Here is a 21,205-nt window from a genome sequence, read left to right as displayed (position 1 = left end):
TAAAAATCCTCAAAAAAATGAAAAAAATCCCTAAAAATCCCCTTAAAAATCCCCAAAATATGAAAAAATCCCAAAAAAATCCCCTTAAAAATCCCCAAAAAACCCACCGAAAAAACCCCCAAAAAAATAAAAAAAATCCCCTTAAAATCCCCCCCAAAAAATCCCCTTAAAATCCCCCCAAAAAAATTTAAAAAAATCCCAAAAAAAATCCCCAAAAAATGAAAAAAATCCTAAAAAAATCCCCTTAAAAATCCCCAAAAATTCCCACCAAAAAAATCCTCCAAAAAATGAAAAAAAATCCACCAAAAAATCCTCCAAAACCCCAAGGCTGAGTACAAGGACATCCTGCGCAAGGCCGTGCACAAGGTACCCCAAAAATGGGCAAAATCACCCCAAAAAAACCCCCAAAAATAAAAAAAAAATCCCAAAAAAATCACCAAAAAATCCCTCAAAATTGCAAAAAATCCCAAAAATATCCCCTTAAAAATCTCCAAAAAAAACCCCACCAAAAAATGAAAAAAATCCTAAAAAAATCCCCTTAAAAATCCAAAAAAAAATCCACCAAAAAATGAAAAAAATCCTAAAAAAATCCCCTTAAAAATCCCCAAAAAACCCGCCAAAAAATCCCCCAAAAATAAAAAAAAATCCCCCAAAAAATCCCCCAAAAAAAAAAAAAAATCCCAAAAAATCCCCAAATAATCCCCAAAAATTACCCCCAAGAAATTCCCGAAACATATTCCCAAAAATCCCCCAAAACACCGAAAAAATTTTAAAAATCCCCAAAATCCCCAGAAATTTTCCCCAAAAAATCACCCCAAAATCCCCAAATATACCAAAACAAAAATATAACAAAAAATATAACAAAATATGACAAGAAAATATAACAATATAACAAAAATATAACAAAATAAATCCCCGCAAAAAAGGCACAAAAATCCCCCCAAATCCCCCAGAAACCTCCCAGAAATCCCCAAAAAAATCCCAAAAATCCCCAAGAAAATCCCAGAACCCCCCAAAATCCACCAAAAATCCCAAAAAATGCCCCAAAATTTAAAAAACCCCTCAAAACTCCCAAAAAATCTAAAAATAACCTCAAAAATTCCTCTAAAATTAAAAGTAACCTCCAAAAAAATCTCCAAAAAATTCCAAAAAATCCCCCAAAACTCCCACAAACCCCCCCAAACCCACCCCAAAAAAATCCCCAGAAAAACCCAAAAATCCCAAAATCGCCAAAAATCCTTAAATAACACCCGAGTGCCCCAAAAAATAAAAAAAATCCCCAAAAAAATCCCCAAGAATCCCCACAATTTTCCCCCCAAAATTGCCAAAAATCCACAAAAAATCCCCAAACGTCAAAACAACCCCCAAAATCCTCTAAAAAAAACCCCAAAATATTCCCAAAAAATCCCCAAAAATACCAAAATCCTCCCCAAAAAAATCCCCTAAATAACCTCAAAAAATCTCCCAAAAATCCCCCACAAATTTCCTCTCAAATCCACCAAAAATCTTTAAATAACCCCAAAATCCCCCCAAAAAATAAAAAGAAATCCCTCAAAAAAACCAGCAAAAACGCCCTCCAAAATCTCCCAAAAAAATTTCAAAACCCCAAAAAACCCCCCTAAATCCTCCAAAAACCCAAAAAATCCTCAAAAATGTAAAAAAAATTTAAAAAATTTAAAAAATTACAAAAAAAAAATTTTAAAAATTCCAAAAAGTTCCAAAAAATTTTCAAAAAATTCCAAAAAATTAAAAAAAAAAATCAAAAAAAATTCCAAAAAAATTCAAAAAAATTAAAAAAAAATTTTAAAAAAATTTTTAAAAAAATCAAAAAAATCCAAAAAAAATTTTAAAAATTAAAAAAAAATTCCAAAAAGATTCCAAAAAAATCCAAAAACTTCCAAAAAATTTAAAAAAAAATTTTAAAAAATTTAAAAAAAATAAAAAAAATCCCCAAAAAATTTTAAAAATTCCAAAAAAGTTCCAAAAAAATTCCAAAAAAGTTCCAAAAAATTCAAAAAAAATTTAAAAAAAATTTTAAAAAATAAAAAAAAAATCCCCAAAAATTTTAAAAATTCCAAAAAATTCCAGAAAAATTCGAAAAAAAATCCAAAAAAATTCCAAAAAAACCCCCAAAAAATTCCAAAAAATTTCCAAAAAAATTTAAAAAAATAAAAAAATCCCCAAAAAATTTTAAAAATTAAAAAAAAATTCCAAAAAAATTCGAAAAAATTCCAAAAAAAATCCAAAAAAATTCCAAAAAAATTCCAAAAAATTCCAAAAAATTCAAAAAAATTCAAAAAATTCCAAAAAAATTCCAAAAAATTTTAAAAAAAATTTTAAAAAAATCAAAAAAATCCCCCAAAAATTTTAAAAATTCCAAAAAAATTCCAAAAAAATTCCAAAAAAATCCAAAAAAATTCCAAAAAAATTCCAAAAAAAATCCTAAAATATCCCCCCAAATCGCCCAAACCCCCCACAATCCCCCAAACCCCCCAGAATTTTTTATTTTAACCCAAATTTCCCGTTTTTGCCCCAGATCTGCCACAGCCGCAGCGGCGAGATCAACCCGGTCAAGGTGAACAACCTGGTGTGCGCCTACGTGCAGCGCTACAAGTACTTCCGGAAACGGCGCCGCGCGGGGGGGGCCGCCCCCCCCCCCGACAACCCCCCCCCCCCCAGAACCCCCCACCCCCCCAAAAGGACCTCGGGCCCAACCCCCCCCCCGCCCTGCCCCTCCCCCCGCTGTAAATAACCCCCAAATCCCCGCCAAAATCCCCCAGAAATGGAATAATCCAAAGCGACCCCCCCCCATGGATGGAATGGTTCGGTCCGGTTGGGCTTTTTTGGCTATGTGGAATTTTTTGGTTTTTTTGACCCCGAATTTTTTCCTTCCCCGAGTCCTGCGCGGTCCCAGAGCCCCAAAAATTGGGGGATAAATGAGGTTAGAGATGGAAAACGGTGTGGTGTGGTTTTTGGGGGGAAAAATGGAAAAAATTGGGGGGAAATTGGAAAAAAATGGGTGGGAAATGTGAAAAATTGAGGTGGGAATGTCAAAAAATTCGGGGAAAATCCTGAAAAATTGGGGTGGGAAAAGCTAAAATTGGGCTGGGAACCCAAAAATTGGGGTGAGAATCTCAAGATTTGGGGGAAAATATGAAAACATTGGGTTGGGAAATGTGAAAATATGGGGTGGAAATGGTGAAAAATTGGGAAATTGGAAATATTGGGGGGTGGGTTTCAGTATTTGGGGGGAAAATCCTGAAAATTTGGGGGGAAATTGGAAAAAATTGGGTGGGAAATGCAAAAATTTGGGGTGGAAATGTCAAAAAAATGGGGAAATTTGAATAAATTGGGGGGAAATTTGAAAATTTGAGGAGGAAATGGGAAAAAATTTGGGTGGAAATTGTAAAAAAATGGGGGAAATTTGAAAATTTGGGGTGGAAATCCTAAAATATTGGGGGGAAATATAAAAAGGGCAGGAAAATTTAAAATTTGGGGTGGAAATGTCAAAAATTGGGGGAATTTTGGAAAAAATTGGGTGAAAATTGGGGGGAATTTGAAAACTTTGGGAGGAAATGTCAAAATATTGGGGGGAGATAAAAAAACTGGGGGAGAATATTAAAAATTGGGGAGAATCTGAAAAAATTGGGTGGAACCCCAAAAACTTGGGGCAAAATCTTCAAATATTGGGAAGAAATCCCAAAAACTGGGGTGGAAATCCTGAAAAATTGGGGGAAATTGGAAAAAAAATGGAGAAAAAAACTTTGAAAATTGGGGGAAAATCCAAAAAAAATCGGGGGAAAATAAAAAATCGGGGTGGTAATATTAAAAATGGGGTGGGAATTGAAAATTTGGGTGGAAATCCTGAAAATTTGCAGGTTTTGGAAGGATTTTTCACCCAGAAATTGGGATGAAAACCCAAAAATTGGAGAAAACTCCTGGAAATTGGGGTGGGAATTTCAAAATTTGGGATGGAAATCCCAAAAATTGGGAAAAAAACTCCAAAAATTGGGAAAAACTCCAAAATTTGAGGTGAAAATTCCAAAATTTGGGGTGGAAATTCCAAAACCCCACGGCTGGAATGTTCCATTGGGCCATAAACGGGGGGGGAGGGGCCGGAATGTTCCATTGGAATCAATGAGGGGGAGGAGAGACCGGAATCTCCCCCGCCAGGGGGCGTGGCCTAATGAGGGATTACATCAGTGGGCGTGGCCTAAGGAGTGATTACATCATTTGGGCGTGGTTTAATGGAGAGCGGCTTCATGAGGATTTTCATTTTATTTTATTAATTTTAAACTTTTATTTCATTGTAGTTTTTTTAAACTTTTATTTTAGTTTTTTTTATTTCATTTTTAGTTTTATTTTATTTTGGTTTATTTTATTTTTTTCTATTTTTTTTTATTTCTGTAATTATGGGTGTTAATTAATTCAATTTCATTTAATTCTTTGAAGTTTTTTTAATTTGTTTTAATTTATTGGGCTTTTAAAAAATTTTTAAACTTTTAAAATTTTTTTTTAAACTTTTTTGAACTTTGGAATTTTTAAAATTAATTCATTTTAATTCATTAATTATCAGGCGAATGAGGCATTTAAATGAATTTTTTGGGGCAATTCTGGGCTGACAAATGGGAATTTTTGGGGTGAAAAATCTGAATTTTGGGGGGAATTTTTGGGGAAAATGTGAAATTTTGCCGTGAAAAAATGCAACGTTTGAGGCTGAAAAATGGGAATTTGGAAGAAATTTTTTTGGTGTAAAAATGCAAATTTTGGGGGCAGTTTTGGAGTAAAAAATGCGAATTTTTGGGGTGTAAAATGGGAATTTTGGGGCAAATTTTTGGTGTAAAAATGGGAATTTTAGGGGCAGTCTTGAGGTGTAAAATGGGAATTTCAGGGAGGATTTTGGGATGAGAAATGGGAATTTTTGGGTGTAAAAATGCGATTTTTAGGGGTTAAAAATGTGATTTTTTGAGGTGATTTTTGGGTGAAAAATGCAAATTTTGGGGTACAAAAATTCGATATTTTGGGTGATTTTGGGGTGCAAAAATTTGAATTTTGAGGACGATTTTGGAGTGTAAAATGGGAATTTTGGGGGTGATTTTAAGGTGTAAAAATGAGAATTTTGGGGCAGTTTTGGGTTGCAAAATGCAAATTTCTGGGGTGATTTGGGGGGTTAAAAATGCAAATTTTGAGGATGATTTTAGGGTGATTTTGTGGTGTAAAAATGTGATTTTTGGGGGTGATTTTGGGGTGGAAAATGGGAATTTTGGGGGCAGTTTTAGGGTGTAAAAATGCGAATTTTTGGGGTGATTTTAGGGTGTAAAATGTGAATTTCTGGTTGTAAAAATGCGATTTTTTTGGGGGTTATAAGGGTGAAAAATGGGAATTTTGCGGGCGATTTTGGAATGTAAAAATGCAAATTTTTGGGGTGAAAAAAAAGCCATTTTTGGGGGTGATTTTAAGGGTGGAAAATGGGAATTTTGGGGGTGATTTTGGGGTGTATAAACGCGAATTTTTGGGGTGATTTTTGGGTTTAAAATGGGAATTTTGGGGGTGATTTTAAGGTGTAAAAACCTGAATTTTGGGGGCAGTCTTAGGGTGTAAAATGGGAATTTTTGGGGTGATTTTAGGCTGCAAAAATGCGATTTTTTTTGGGTGATTCCGGGGTGAAAAATGCGATTTTTGGAGTGATTTTGGGGTGATTTGAAGGGTTAAAAATGGGAAATTTTGGGGTGTAAAATGGGGATTTTGGGGGTGATTATAAGGCGTAAAAACGTGAATTTTGGGGGCAGTCTTGGGGTGAAAAATGGGAATTTTTGGGGTGATTTTAGGACGATTTTGGGGTGTAAAATGGGAATTTTTGGGGTGATTTTAGGCCGCAAAAATGCGATTTTTTTGGGTGATTCCGGGGTGAAAAATGCGATTTTTGGGGTGAAAAAAGGGAATTTTTGGCAGATTTCCAAGGGGGGGGTTCAGCAGCCGGTGCTGACTCAGCGGATTTGGTGTCACCCGGGGGGGGGAGGGGCGGTGACACCCGAGCCCCCCCACAGGTGGCGCCTCCAAATCGGGGGGGGGGGAGGGGACAGATTGGGATGGGTGACAAAAACTGGGGGGGGGGGGGGGGTGACAAATTTGGGGGGTGACAATTTTGGACAGGTGACAAAAATTGGGGGTGGGGTGACAAATTTGGGGTGACATTTTGGGGGTTTGGGACAATTTTATGGGGATTTGTGACAATTTTGGGGTGGGTGACATTTTTACGGGTGACATTTTGGGAGGGTTGGGACAGTTTTGGGGGGACAATCTTAAAGGGGAGGTGACATTTTTAGGGGTGACAATTTGGGGGGTGACAATTTTGGGGTGACGGTGACAATTTTGGGGGGGTGACAAATTTAGGGGGGTTGGGACAGTTTTGGGGTGACAGTCTTTGAGGGGAGGTGACATTTTTAGGGGTGACATTTTGGGGGGGTTGTGACAATTTATGGGGGTGACAATTTTTTTGGGAATTTGTGACAATTTTGGGGTGACAATCTTTAAGGGGAGGTGACATTTTAGGGGTGACAATTTTGGGGGGGTGACAATTTTGGGGTGACGGTGACAATTTTGGGGGGGTGGGGACAGTTTTGGGGTGACATTTGGGGGGGTTGGGAACAATTTTATGGGAATTTGTGACAATTTTGGGGTGACAATCTTTAAGGGGAGGTGACATTTTTAGGGGTGACAATCTTAAAGGGGAGGTGACAAATTTGGACAGGTGACAAAAATTGGGGGGGTGACAATTTTGGGGGGGTTGGGAACAATTTTATGGGAATTTGTGACAATTTTGGGGTGACAATCTTTAAGGGGGGTTGACAATTTAGGGGTGACAATTTTGGGGGGGTTGTGACAATTTTGGGGGAGTGGGGACAGTTTTGGGGTGACATTTTGGGGGGTTTGGGAACAATTTTATGGGGATTTGTGACAATTTTGGGGGGGTGACAATTTTAGGGTGACATTTTGGGGGGTTTTGGGAACAATTTTATGGGAATTTGTGACAATTTCGGGGTGACAATCTTAAAGGGGAGGTGACAAATTTGGACAGGTGACAAAAATTGGGGGGGTGACAAATTTGGGGGGGGTGGACAATTTTGGGGGGGGTTTGGGAACAATTTTATGGGGATTTGTGACAATTTTTGGGAGGGTGACAATTTGGGGGTGACAGTCTTAAAGGGGAGGTGACAGTTTTGGGGGTGACAAATTTGGGGGGTGACAAATTTGGGGTGACATTTTGGGGGGTTTGGGACAATTTTATGGGGATTTGTGACAATTTTTGGGGGGTGACAATTTGGGGGTGACAGTCTTAAAGGGAGGTGACATTTTAGGGGTGACAAATTTGGGGGGGTTGTGACAATTTTGGGGGGGTTGGGACAGTTTTGGAGTGACATTTGGGGGTTTTGGGAGCAATTTTATGGGGATTTGGGACAATTTTGGGGTGACAATCTTACAGGGGAGGTGACATTTTAGGGGTGACATCTTTGGGGGGGTGACAAATTTGGGGGGGTGACAATTTTGGGGGGGTTGGGACGGTTTTGGGGTGACAGTGTTTGAGGGAGGTGACATTTTTAGGGGTGACATTTTGGGGGGTTGTGACAATTTTTGGGGGTGACAATATTTTTGGGAATTTGTGACAATTTTGGGGTGACAATCCTAAAGGGGGGTGACAATTTTGGAGGGGTTGGGACAATTATGGGGTGACATTTTGGGGGTTTTGGGACAATTTTATGGAGATTTGTGACAATTTTGGGGTGACAGTCTTAAAGGGGAGGTGACAAATTTGGGGGGTTGGGACAATTTTGGGTGTGACAATCTTTAAGGTGGGTTGACATTTTTAGGGGTGACAATTTTGGGTGGGGGTGACAATTTTGGGGGGGTGGTGACAATTTTGGGGTGACATTTTGGGGGGTTTAGGAAAAATTTTATGGGGATTTGTGACAATTTTGGGTGACAATCTTGAAGGGGAGGTGACATTTTTAGGGGTGACAGTTTTGAGTGGGGTGACAAATTCGGGGGTTGGGACAATTTTGGGGGTTTGGGACAATTTTGGGGTGACATTTTGGGGGGGGTTGGGGACAATTTCATGGGGGATTTGTGACAATTTTGGGGGTGACAACCTTAAAGGGGAGGTGACAAATTTGGGGGGTTGTGACAATTTTGGGGTGACACTTTTGGGGGTGACAATTTTTGAAGTTGGCGACAATTTTGGGGGATTGTGACAATTTAGGGTGACATTTTCGGGGAATGGTGACAATTTGGGTGACAAATTTGGGGGGGTGACATTTTTGGGGGGGTGACAAATTTTGGGGGTTTTGGACAATTTTATGGGGATTTGTGACAATTTTGGGGTGACAATCTTGAAGGGGAGGTGACAAATTTGGGGGGGTTGGGACAATTATGGGGTGACATTTTGGGGGGTTGGGACAATTTTATGGGGATTTGTGACAATTTTGGGGTGACAATCCTAAAGGGGAGGTGACAAATTTGGGGGGTTTGGGACAATTTTGGGGTGACAACCTTAAAGGGGAGGTGACATTTTTAGGGGTGACAATTTTGGGGGGTTGTGACAATTTTGGGGTGACATTTTTGGGGTGACAATTTTGAAGTTGGCGACAATTTTGGGGGGTTGTGACAATTTTTAAGGGAATTTGTGACAATTTTGGGGTGACAATCTTTAAGGGGAGGTGACATTTTTAGGGGTGATGTTTTGGGGGGTTTGGGACAATTTTAAGGGGGGGTTGTGACAATTTTGGGGGCGTTTGACATTTTCAGGTGAGGTTCTGACCCACGCTGGAATTGGGCCTAAAATTCCCTTTCTTCACCCCAAAATTTCCCATTTTTAACCCTTAGAATCACCCCAAAATCCCATTTTTCACCCCAGAATCATCCCCCAAAAAAATCGCATTTTTGCAGCCTAAAATCACCCCAAAAATTCCCATTTTTCACCCCAAGACTGCCCCCAAAATTCGCATTTTTACGCCTTAAAATCACCCCCAAAATCCCCCATTTTACACCCCGAAATTCCCATTTTAAACCCTAAAATCACCCCAAAAATTCGCAGTTTTACAGCCCAAAATTCCCATTTTCCACCCTTAAAATCACCCCCAAAAATGGCTTTATTTTCACCCCAAAATTTCTCCTCAAATCCTTCCATTCCCCCCAAGTTTTTTTAAAATTTTTTAAATTTTAATTGAATTTTTTAAATTATTTTCTGGTGGAGGGGGATGGGAATCTCAGCCAGGCTGTTCCCGTGTCCCAAGATATTTTTGGGATTTTTTGAGGAATTTTTGGGAATTTTTGGGAATTATTTGGGAATTTTTGTGGGGGTTTTTAAGGAAATTTTTTGGGATTTTTTAGGGATTATTTGGGAATTTTTGTGGGGATTTTGGATGATTTTTGGAGGATTTTTTAAGGATTTTTTAGAGATTTTTGGGGAATTTTTTAGGAATTTTTGTGAGGTTTTTGATGATTTTTGCGAGGATTTTTTGGGGATTATTTGGGGATTTTTTGAGAATTTCTTGGGAATTATTTGGGAATTTTTGTGGGGGTTTTGGAGGATTTTTGGGGGATTTGGGGGGATTATTTTTGATGATTTTTTGAGGATTTTTTGGGGATTTTGGGGGGGATTTTTGATGATTTTTTTGGGATTTCTTTGGGATTTTGGGGAGATTATCGGGGATTATTTGGGAATTTTTAAGGATTTTTTGGGAATTTTTGGGGGATTTTAAAGGATTTTTTGAGAGATATTTGGGGATTATTTAGGATTTTTTTTGGGGGAATTTTTAGAGGATTTTTGGGGATTTTTTCGGGATTTGTTGAGGATGATTTGGGATTTTTTGTGGGGATTTTTGGAGGATTTTGTTGAGGAATTTTTGGGGATTATTTGAGGATTTGGGGGGATTTTTAAGGATTTTTGGGGGATTTTTTGGGAATTTTTGGGGATTTTGGGGGATTTTTGGGGGATTTTAAAGGATTATTTTTTTATTTTTGGGGGGATTTTTGAGGGACTTTTTGGGAATTTTGGGGATTTTTTAAAGGATGTTTTGAGGATTTTTTGGGAGGTATTTTTGGGGATTATTTGGGAATTTTTGTGGAGATTTTTGACGACTTTTGGAGGATTATTTTAGGAATTTTGGGGGGGATTTTTTGGGGGGATTTTTTGGGATTTCAGGGCGGGGTTCTGACAATTTTCAAGAGGGATTTGCGACCGAAAAAAATCCCCGAAATTTTTCAATTCAATCCTTGAATCCCCTCCAAAATTTTTCTCATTTTCATTTTCATATTTTAATTTTCACATTTTAATTTTAATTTTAATATTTTAATTTTCATATTTTAATTTTAATATTTTAATTTTTACATTTTAATTTTAATATTTTAATTTTCATTTTTAATTTTAATATTTTAATTTTCATATTTTACTTTTAATAGTTTAATTTTAATAGTTTGATTTTCATATTTTATTTTAATATTTCAATTTTCATGATTTAATTTTAATTTTAAGATTTTAATCGTCCATATTTTAATATATTTAATTTTTTTTTAATTTTAATTTTTTAAATTTAATTTAAATTTTAATTTAATTTAATTTAATTTAATTTAATTTTAGATTTTTTTTAAATTTTAATTTTAATTTTAATTTTTTTAGGGGGGGGATGGGATTCACACCCGACCTGTCCCTGTGTCCCCCCCTTTAAATGTCACCCCTAAAATTGTCACTCTCGGGTTACTCTCGGGTTACTCTCAGGTTACTCTCGGGTTACTCTCGGGTTCCTCCCGGGCCATTCCCGGGTTATTTTTGGGAATTTTTGGGATATTTTGGGGCTGATTCATTTCTGGGGGGGTCGCGGCCCCCCCACTTTGACCCCCCTGGAATTTCCCCTCCCCCAACGGGGCCGGGAGGGGGGGGAGGGGAAATTTGGGATTTTTTTTTATTTTTTGGGGTTTTTTTGGGGATTTTTTGGGGTTTTTTGGGATTTTTGGGGGATTTTTTTGGTATTTTTTGGGGGTTTTTTGGGGTTTTTTTGGGGATTTTTTGAGGTTTTAAAGGGATTTTTGGGGGATTTTTTTGGGATTTTTTAGGATTTTTTGGGGGATTTTTTTGGGATTTTTTTGGGGGATTTTTTTGGGATTTTTTTTGGGGGATTTTTTGGGGGATTTTTTTGTTTTGGGGGGTTTTTGGGGGTTTTTTTTGGATTTTGGGGGGGGTTTTTTGGGTTTTTTGGGTGGGATTTTTTGGGGTTTTTTGGTTTTTGGGGTGGTTTTGGGTTTTTGGGTTTTTTGGGGGATTTTTTTTGGGAGATTTTTTGGGGGATTTTTTTGGGATTTTTTGGGATTTTTGGGGGGATTTTTTTGGGATTTTTTTGGGTTTTAAAGGGATTTTTGGGAGGGTTTTTGTGGATGATTTGGGGATTTGGGGGGGATTTTGGGAGGATTATTTGCGGATTTTTGAGGATTATTGGGGATTTTGGGAGGATTTTTCGGGATTATTGAGGATTTTGGGAGATTGTTTTGGGATTTTTTCGGGGATTTTTGAGGATTTTTTTGGGGGATTTTGGGGGGATTTTTGGAGATTTTTTTAGAGATCTTTGGGGATATTTAAAGAATTTTTTGGGGGAGATTTTTGGAGATTTTTGAGGATTTTTTGAGGTTTTTTAGGGGATTTTTGAGGGAAGTTTTCAGTGATTTTTAAGGGGCAGTTTTGGGGATTTTTTGAGGAAATATTTGGGGGGAATTTTTGAGGGATTTTGGGGGGATTATTGAGGGATTTTTTTTATTTTTAAGGGTTTCTTTTAGGATTTTTGGGGGACTTTTGGATGATATTTTGGGGGAATTTTTGGAGATTATTTTGAGGATTATTTGGGGATTTTGGAGGATTTTCGTGGGGATTTTTTGGAGATTTTTTTGGGATTTTTTTAGAGATCTTTGGGGATATTTAAAGAATTTTTGGGGGGCTTTTTGGAGATTTTTGAGGAATTTTTGAGGTTTTTTAAGGGATTTTGGGGGGATTTTTGAGGGAAGTTTTCGGGGATTTTTAAGGGGCAGTTTTGGGGATTTTTGGGGGGTTTTGGGGATTTTTTGGGGGGGAATTTTTGAGGGATTTTGGGGGGATTTTTGAGGGATTTTTTTATTTTAAAGGATTTATTTTAGGATTTTTGGGGGACTTTTTGATGATATTTTGGGGGAATTTTTGGAGATTATTTTGAGGATTATTTGGGGATTTTGGAGGATTTTCGTGGGGATTTTTTGGGCGATTTTTGGAGGAATTTTTGGAGAAATTTTGGGGTTTTTCCCCCTCCCCGATTTTTTTGTTGCCCCCTCCCGCAGCTGCGAAGAAAGAGGTGAAAAAGGAGAAAAAGGAGGAGAAAAAGGAGAAGAAAGAGGAGAAAAAAGAGGAGAAAAAAGCGGAAAATGGGCAAAAGGAGGGCGAGGCCGCGGGGGAGGGGCCGGCGGAGCCCCCCAAAGGTGGGGGAGGGGATTGGGGGGATTTGGGGAATTTTGGAAATTTTTGGGGGATTTGGGGAATTTTGGGGGGATTTTGGGGGAATTGGGGGAATTTAGGGGGGTTTGGGGACAGTTTGGGAATTTTGAGGGAATTTGGAGGGAATTTGGGGCCGTTTGGGGAAATTTTGGGGGATTTAGGGGCAGTTTTGGGGCATTTTTGGGGGATTTCGGGGGAATTTTGGGGAATTTTGGGGCAGTTTTGGGGGGAATTTTGTGGAGATTTTGGGGGATTTCGGGGATTTGGGGGGAAGGGGGAAGTTCGGGAATTTTGGGGGGATTTGGGGAAGATTTTTGGAATTTTGAGGCAATTTTGGGGGATTTGGGAATTTGGGGCAATGCAGAGATTGGGAGGGATTTTGGGGAATTTTGTGGGAATTTTGGGGGGTTTTAGAGCAGTTTTAGGGAGATTGGGGGCATTTTAGGGAAGTTTTGGGGCCGGTTTTGGGAATTTTGGGGCAATTTTGGGGAAGTTTGGGCAATTTGAGGGTTTCAGGGCAGTTTTGGGGGAATTTTGTGGAGATTTTGGGGGGATTTGGGGGGATTTGGGGGGGATTTTAGGGAGATTTTGGGGCAATTTTGGCCAAATTTGGGAGAAGTTTGGGGGGAATTTTGGGAGGATTTTGAGATCTTAGGGGGGAGGACTTTGAAGGATTTTCGGGGGACTTTGGGGACATTTTTGGGGGGATTTGGGGGCATTTTGGGGGGATCATGGGGGATTTTTGGGGGGATTTCGGGGATTTTTGGGGGAGATTTTGGGGGCATTTTTAGGGGGAGTTTGGGGCATTTTTGGGGGGATTTTTGGGGCGATCTTGGGGGATTTTTGAGGGAATTTTGGGGGATATTTGGGTGGATTTTGGGGGGAATTTTTGGGGATTTTTGGGGGAATTTTGGGGGCATTTTAGGGCTGATTTGGGGGGGATTTTGGGGGGGATTTTTGGGGCATTTTTAGGAGAACTTTGTGGCATTTTGGGTTTGTTTTTTTTTTAATCCTAAGGATAATTTAGCTGTTGTCTGTTATAATTTTATTTTTTGTGCCCATTTTCCCCTTTGCAGAGCCCAAGGATGATTTGGGTGAGTTTTTCCCCATTTTCCCCCCCAAGTTTTTTTTTTGTATTTTCCCCTCCCTCGGATTTTGGGGGGTCCCTGACCCCAAATGACCCCAAATGACCCCGAATGACCCCGAATGACCCCGAATGACCCCAAATGACCCCAAATGACCCCGAATGACCCCGAATGACCCCGAATGACCCCCCCAGACGATCTGAACCCCCCCGAACCCCGAGATCCCGACGGGCTCTTCATCAGCAAACCCCAAAACATCCTGGTGGAGAGCGGTGAGGATTGGGGGGTCCTGGGGGGATTTGGGGGGATTTGGGGGGATTTGGGGGGTCCTGAGGGAGATTTGGGGGATTTTGAGGGGGATTGAGTGGATTTTGGGGGATTTTGGGAGATTTGGGGGGTCCTTGGCTGATTTGGGGAGGATTTGGGGCGTCCTGAAGAGGATTTGGGGATTTGGGGGGATTTTGGGGGGATTTTGGGTGATTTGGGGAGGATTTGGGGGTCCTGGGGGGATTTGGGGGTCCTGGGGGATTTTGGGGGGATTTGGGGGGTCCTTGGCTGACTTGGGGGGTCCTGAGGGAGATTTGGGGGATTTTGAGGGGGATTTGAGTGGATTTTGGGGGGATTTTGGAGATTTGGGGGATTTTGGGGGATTTGGGGGGTCCTTGGCTGATTTGGGGAGGATTTGGGGGTCCTGAAGAGGATTTGGGGATTTTGGGGGATTTTGGGTGATTTGGGGAGGATTTGGGGGTCCTGAGGGGATTTGGGGGTCCTGGGGGATTTTGAGGGTTTTGGGGGATTTGGGGGATTCTGGGGATTTGGGGGTCCTTGGCTGATTTGGGGGGTCCTGAAGGGGATTTGGGGAATTTTGGGGGATTTTGAGGGATTTGGGGGGATTTTGGGGGGGATTGCGGCGGGTTTGGGGGGAATTTGGGGGAGGTTAAAGGGATTTTGGGAGGTTTTGGGGGGTCCTGAGGGGATTTGGGGGGTCCTGAGGGGGATTTTTAGGGGGTTTGGGGGGTCTTGGGGGATTTGGGGGCATTTTGAGGTTTTTGGGGGGGATTTGAGGGAATTTGGGAGGTCTTGAGGGGCTTTGGGGGGATTTTTGGAGGGGATTTGGGGGGTCCAGGGGGGATTTTGGGGGGATTTTGGGGGTCCCGAGAGGGGGTTGGGAGGGTTTTGGGGGGAATTTGGGGGGTTTGGAAGGGTCTGGGGGGATTTTGGGGGAGGATTTGGGGAAGATTTTGAGGGGTTTTTTCGGGGTTATTTTAGGGGGATTTTTTTGGGTTTTTTTTTTGTTTGTTCTCGCGATTTTTGGGATTTTTTTTTTTTAATTTTTTTGGGGTTCCCGGGTGATTTTTGGGGGCCCCCAGGGCAGGACGTGGTGGCCGTGGCGCGCGTGGACGGCGCCCAGCTGGCGGCCAAGCCCAGCATCAAATGGTTCAAGGGGAAATGGCTCGAGCTGGGGGCAAAGAGCGGGAACCGATTCCAGTTCAGGGAGAGCTGCGAGAAAGAGACAAAGGTAAACTGGGAGGGACTGGGAGGGACTGGGAGGGACTGGGAGGGACTGGGTTATACTGGGATGGACTGGGAGGGACTGGGAGGGACTGGGAATGGACTGGGAGGGGTTTGGGTTATACTGGGACAAACTGGGATAAACTGGGATGGACTGGGATGGACTGGGAGGGACTGGGAGGGACTGGGAGGGACTGGGAGGGAATTGGGTTATACTGGGATATACTGGGATGGACTGGGATAAACTGGGATATACTGGGATGGACTGGGATGGACTGGGATGGGCTGGGGGAACTGGGAGGGACTGGGAGGGACTGGGAGGGACTGGGAGGGACTGGGAGGGACTGGGAGGGACTGGGAGGGACTGGGTTATACTGGGATATACTGGGACAGACTGGAATGGACTGGAATGGACTGGGAGGGAATTGGGTTATACTGGGATGGACTGGGGCAAACTGGGATGTACTGGAATGTACTGGGAGGGAACTGGGAGCCAAGAGCGGGAACAGGTTCCAGTTCAGGGAGAGATGCGAGAAAGAGAGCAAGGTGGGATAAACTGGGGTAAACTGGGACAAACTGGGAGGGACTGGGAGGGAATTGGGTTATACTGGGATATACTGGAATGGACTGGAATGAACTGGGAGGGAATTGGGTTATACTGGGATATACTGGGAGGGACTGGGAAGGACTGGGAGGGAACTGGGAGGGAACTGAGAGGAGATTGGAACAAACTGGGAGGGACTGGGAGGGAACTGGGACAAACTGGGAGGGACTTCTGAGCTGTTCTCTGTCCCCAGTGCTCTCCTGTCCGTCTGTCTCACCTGTCCGTCCGTCCGTCCAGGTGTACACCTTCGAGCTGGCCAGGGATGTCTGACCTGTCTGTCTGTCCGTCTGTCTGTCCGTGTGTCCGTCTCTCCGTCCAGGTGTACACCTTCGAGCTGGCCCTGTCTCACCTGTCTGTCTCACCTGTCCATCTGTCTGTCCGTCCAGGTGTACACCTTCGAGCTGGCTCTTGTCTCACCTGTCTGTCTCACCTGTCCATCTGTCCGTCTGTCTGTCCAGGTGTACACCTTCGAGCTGGCCATCCCAGGGATGTCTCACCTGTCCGTCTGTCTCACCTGTCTGTCTGTCCGTCTGTCCATCTGTCCAGGTGTACACCTTCGAGCTGGCCCTCTCCAAGGTGGCCCCCAGGGATGCCTCACCTGTCCGTGTGTCTGTCCGTCCAGGTGTACACCTTCGAGCTGGCCCTGTCTCACCTGCCTGTCTGTCTGTCTGTCTCACCTGTCTGTCTGTCTGTCTGTCTCACCTGTCCGTCTGTCCGTCTGTCCAGGTGTACACCTTCGAGCTGGCCATCCCCAGGGATGTCTCACCTGTCTGTCTGTCTCACCTGTCCGTCTGTCCGTCCAGGTGTACACCTTCGAGCTGTCCATCTGTCTCACCTGTCCATCTGTCCGTCTGTCTGTCCAGGTGTACACCTTCGAGCTGGCCCTGTCTCACCTGTCCGTCTGTCTCACCTGTCTGTCCGTCTGTCCAGGTGTACACCTTCGAGCTGGCCCTGTCTCACCTGCCTGTCCATCTGTCTCACCTGTCCGTCTGTCCGTCTGTCCGTCCATCCAGGTGTACACCTTCGAGCTGGCCCTGTCTCACCTGTCCATCTGTCCGTCTGTCCAGGTGTACACCTTCGAGCTGGCCCTGTCTCACCTGTCTGTCCGTCTGTCTCACCTGTCTGTCTGTCCGTCTGTCCAGGTGTACACCTTCGAGCTGGCCCTGTCTCACCTGTCCATGTGTCTGTCCGTCTGTCCATCCAGGTGTACACCTTCGAGCTGGCCATCTCCAAGGTGGTTCCCGGGGACAGGGGCGATTATCGCTGCGAGGTCACGGCCAAGGACAAGAAGGACAGCTGCTCCTTCAACATCGACGTGGAGGGTGAGCCCCCCAAAATCACCCCAAAATCACCCCAAAAATACCCCAAAAATATCCCCAAAATCACCCCAAAACACCCCAAAAATACCCCAAAAATATCCCCAAAATCACCCCAAAACACCCCAAAAATACCCCAAAAATATCCCCAAAATCACCCCAAAATCACCCCAAAAAATCCCCCAAAATCACCCCAAAATCACCCCAAAAATACCCCAAAAATATCCCCAAAATCACCCCAAAATACCCCAAAACATCGCTCCAAAATTACCCCAAAATCACCCCAAAAATACACCAAAAATATCCCCAAAATCACCCCAAAATCACCCCAAAATACCCCAAAAATCACCCCAAAATCACCCCAAAACCTGCCCCAAAATACCCTCAAATCACTCCCAAAAAACCCCAAAAATCACCCCAAAATTAACCCAAAAATATCCTCAAAATCACCCCCAAAAATGCCCCAAATCTCCTAAAATCACCCCAAAAATACCCCAAAATATCCCCCAAATGAACTCAAAAGTATCCTCAATATTACCCCAAAATAACCCCCAAATTTAACCCTAAAAATACCCCAAAATCCCCCCAAAATCCCCCCAAAATTAACCTCAAAACAACATCGACGTGGAGGGTGAGCACCCCCAAAATCACCTAAAACCTGCCCCAAAATACCCTCAAATCACCTCCAAAACACCCCAAAAATCACCCCCAAATTAACCCAAAATCTCCCCAAAAATATCCTCAAAATCACCCCAAAACACCCCCAAAAATACCCCAAAATTAACCCAAAAATGCACTAAAACCACCCCAAAATTAACCCCAAAAAACCCCAAAACACCCCAAAAATATCCTCAAAATTACCCCAAAATTAACCCCAAAAAACCCCAAAATTAACCCCGAAATCACCCCCAAATAAACCCCAAAAATATTCTCTAGAAATCCTCAAAACCACCCCAAAATTACCCCCAAAAACCCCCAAATTAACCCCAAAATTAACCCCAAAATTAACTCCAAAATTACCACCAAATCACTCCAAAATCACCCCAAAATACCCCAAAATCACCCCAAAATTAATCCCAAAATACTCCCTAAAATCCCCAAAACCAACCCAAAATATCTCCCAAAAAAACCCTAAAATTAACCCCAAAATTAACACAAAAATTAACCCCAAAAATGCCCCAAAACCGCCAAAAATGCCCCAAAATTAACCCCAAAAATACAAAATACCCCCAAAAATTACCCTCAAAAACAACACTGGGAACATTGGGAACATTGGGGACATTTGGGGATTTTGGGACATTTGGGGACATTTCAGGACATTTGGGGACATTTTTGGGAACATTGGGGACATTTTGGGGACATTTTTGGGGGATGTAGGAACATTTGGGACATTGGGGACATTTGAGGGATTTGGGGACATTTGGGGACATTGGGGGACATTGGGGACATTTGGGGACATTTGGCATTGGGGGGCACTGGGGACATTTCGGGACATTTTGGGGACATTTTTGGTGACATTTGGGACATCCGGGGACATTTGGGGGATTTAGGAACATTTGGGACATTGGGGACATTGAGGGGGATTGGGGACATTTGGGGACATTTTGGGATTTGGGGACATTGGGGACATTGGGGACATTTTGGGATTTGGGGACATTTTGGGACATTGGGGACTTTTGGGGACATTCTGGGATTTGAGGACATCGGGGACATTTGGGGACATTGGGGGAAATTTGAGGGATTTGAGGACATTGGGGACCTCAAGGAGGCATTGGGGACATTTTGGGGATTTGGGGGCATTTTTGGGAACATTGGGGACATTTGGGGACATTTGGGGACATTTTTGGGGACATTTTTGGGGACATTTGGGGACATTTTGGGGTCTCTCTCCCCCCAGCCGGCCGCCCCTCGGGCTCGGACAACGTCCTGCAGGCCTTCAAGAGAACGTGAGTGAGGGGGGACCCCAAAAATCCCCCCGGGACCCCCAAAAACCCCCTGGGACCCCCAAAATCCCCCTGGAACCCCCAAAATCCCCTGGGAACCCAAAAATCCCCTGGAACCCCCAAAATCTTCTCCAGGATCCCAAAAATCCCCCCGGGACCCCCAAAAATCCCCTGGGAACCCAAAAATCCCCCTGGAACCCCCAAAATCTTCTCCAGGATCCCAAAAAAACCCCTGGAAACCCCCAAAAATACCCTGGGACCCCCCAAAAATCTCCCCAGGACCCCCCAAAAACCACCCGGGGACCCCCAAACCCCCACCCAGGACCCCAAAATCTTCCCAGGAAATCAAAAATCACACGGGGGGACCCTAAAAACTTCCCGGGACCCCAAAATTTCCCCCATGGGACCGACCAAAATCCCCCCCCCAAAATTCCCCTCCCAGAACCCAAAACCCCACACGGGACCCCCAAAATCCCACCTGGAACCCCAAAATCCCCACCTGGGACCCCAAAAATGCCCTGGGATCCCAGAAACCCACCCGGGGGCTCAAAAATCCCACCTGGGGACCCCAAAATCTCCCCCAAATCCTCAACCCCCCCCCCAAATTCCCCTAAAAGGTCCCCCCAAAATCCCTCAAAATCCCCCCAAAATCCCTCAAAATTCCCCCAAAATCCCTCAAAATTCCTTCAAATCCCCCCAAAATCCCCCTCTCAAATCTCCCTAAAATCCCTCAAAATGCCCCCAAAATTCCCAAATCCCCCCCAAAATCCCCAAATTCCAACCCAAATCCCCCAAAATTCCCAAATCCCCCACAAATTCCCACAAATTCCCCCAAATTCTCCCCCAAAATCCCCCTCAAATCTCCCTAAAATCTCCCCCAAAATCCCCTTAAAAATCCCCCAAAATCTCCCCCTGGGGACCCCTAAAATCCCCCTAAAAATCCCATTAAAATTCCCCCAAATCCCCCCAAAATCCCCTAAAAATCCCCCAAAATCCCCCAAATCCCCCACTGGGAACCCCCAAAATCCCAAAAATCCCCCAAATGCCCAAAAATCCCCCCAAATCCCCCCTCAAATCTCACTCAAATCCCCCCAAATCCCCCCAAAAATCCCATTAAAAATCCCCCAAATCCCCCCAAACCCCCCAAAATCCCCAAACCCCCCCCAAATCCCCCCAAAATCCCTCCCTGGGCACCCCCAAAATCCGCCCAAATCCCAAAAATCCCCAAAATTCCCAAATCCCCCCGATTTCCCCCCAGGAATGACGCCAAGGACGAGTCGGCCGGAGAGCTCGACTTCAGCGGGCTGCTGAAAAAGAGGTGGAGGAAGAGGAGGGGGAGGAAGGGCAGGGGCAGGAGGATGAGGATGAGGATGAGGATGAGGATGAGGATGAGGATGAGGATGAGGACAGGGATAGGATGAAGGATGACTTTGGGATGAAGATGATGAGGATGAGGAGGATGGGGATGGGATGAAGATGAGGATGAGGATGACTTTGGGATGAGAATGGGGATGAGGAGGAGGAGGAGGAGGAGGAAGGGCGGGAGGAGGAAGAAGGGCAGCATGAGGAAGAAGGGAGGATGAGGATGATGAGGATGAGGACAGGGATGGGACAAGGATGACTTTGGGATGAAGATGATGATGAGGACTAAGATGAAGATGAGGAGGATGAGGATGGTTTGGGATGAGAATGGGGATGAGGAAGAGGAGGATAAAGAGGAGGAGGAGGAAGAGGAGGAAAGGGAGGAGGAGGAGGAAGAGGAGAAGGAGGAGGAAGAGGAAGAGGAGGAAGAAGAGGAGGAAGGACAGAGGGAGGAGGAGGAGGAGGAAGGGCAGGAGGAAGAAGGGGAGGATGATGAGGATGAGGACAGGGATGGGACAAGGATGACTTTGGGATGAAGATGATGATGAGGACGAGGACAGAGATGATGAGGACTAAGATGAAGATGAGGAGGATGAGGATGGGGATGAGGAGGAGGAGGAGGAGGAGGAGGAGGAAGGGCGGGAGGAGGAGGAAGAGGAGGAAGAGGATGGAGAGGAGGAAGGGCGGGAGGATGAGGATGAGGATGAGGATGAGGACAGGGATGGGACAAGAATGACTTTGGGATGAAGATGATGAGGATGAGGAGGATGGGGATGGGATGAAGATGAGGATGAGAATGGGGATGAGGAGGAGGAGGAAGAGGAAGAGGAGGAGGAAGAGGAGGAGGAGGAAGAGGAGGACGAGGAAGAGGAGGA

The 21,205-nt window shown here is 43.6% G+C and overlaps 2 protein-coding genes across 2 annotated transcripts in view; both read left to right on the top strand.

The window, feature by feature from the left end:
* LOC135461150 (splicing factor, arginine/serine-rich 19-like) overlaps positions 1–2,768 on the top strand; it is a 28,894-nt gene extending 26,126 nt beyond the window's left edge. The window contains exon 11 of the mRNA XM_064738137.1: positions 2,537–2,768. Coding sequence (XP_064594207.1) covers positions 2,537–2,752 — 216 coding nt within the window. The 3' untranslated portion in view covers positions 2,753–2,768. The remainder of the gene's footprint in view (positions 1–2,536) is intronic.
* A 180-nt stretch (positions 2,769–2,948) lies between these two features.
* MYBPC2 (myosin binding protein C2) overlaps positions 2,949–21,205 on the top strand; it is a gene marked incomplete at its 3' end in the record, with an annotated part of 48,962 nt that continues 30,705 nt past the window's right edge. The window contains exons 1-8 of the mRNA XM_064738136.1: positions 2,949–2,958; positions 12,355–12,492; positions 13,585–13,602; positions 13,788–13,865; positions 14,964–15,112; positions 16,914–17,031; positions 18,923–18,971; positions 20,227–20,286. Of these exons, the coding sequence (XP_064594206.1) occupies positions 2,949–2,958; positions 12,355–12,492; positions 13,585–13,602; positions 13,788–13,865; positions 14,964–15,112; positions 16,914–17,031; positions 18,923–18,971; positions 20,227–20,286 (620 nt within the window). The remainder of the gene's footprint in view (positions 2,959–12,354; positions 12,493–13,584; positions 13,603–13,787; positions 13,866–14,963; positions 15,113–16,913; positions 17,032–18,922; positions 18,972–20,226; positions 20,287–21,205) is intronic.

This window comes from Zonotrichia leucophrys, unplaced genomic scaffold (genome assembly GCF_028769735.1).
Source record: "Zonotrichia leucophrys gambelii isolate GWCS_2022_RI unplaced genomic scaffold, RI_Zleu_2.0 Scaffold_196_90382, whole genome shotgun sequence".
NCBI lineage: Eukaryota > Metazoa > Chordata > Aves > Passeriformes > Passerellidae > Zonotrichia > Zonotrichia leucophrys.
Note: the sequence above shows the minus strand (reverse complement) of the source record. Positions and strands in the feature narration are given on the sequence as shown.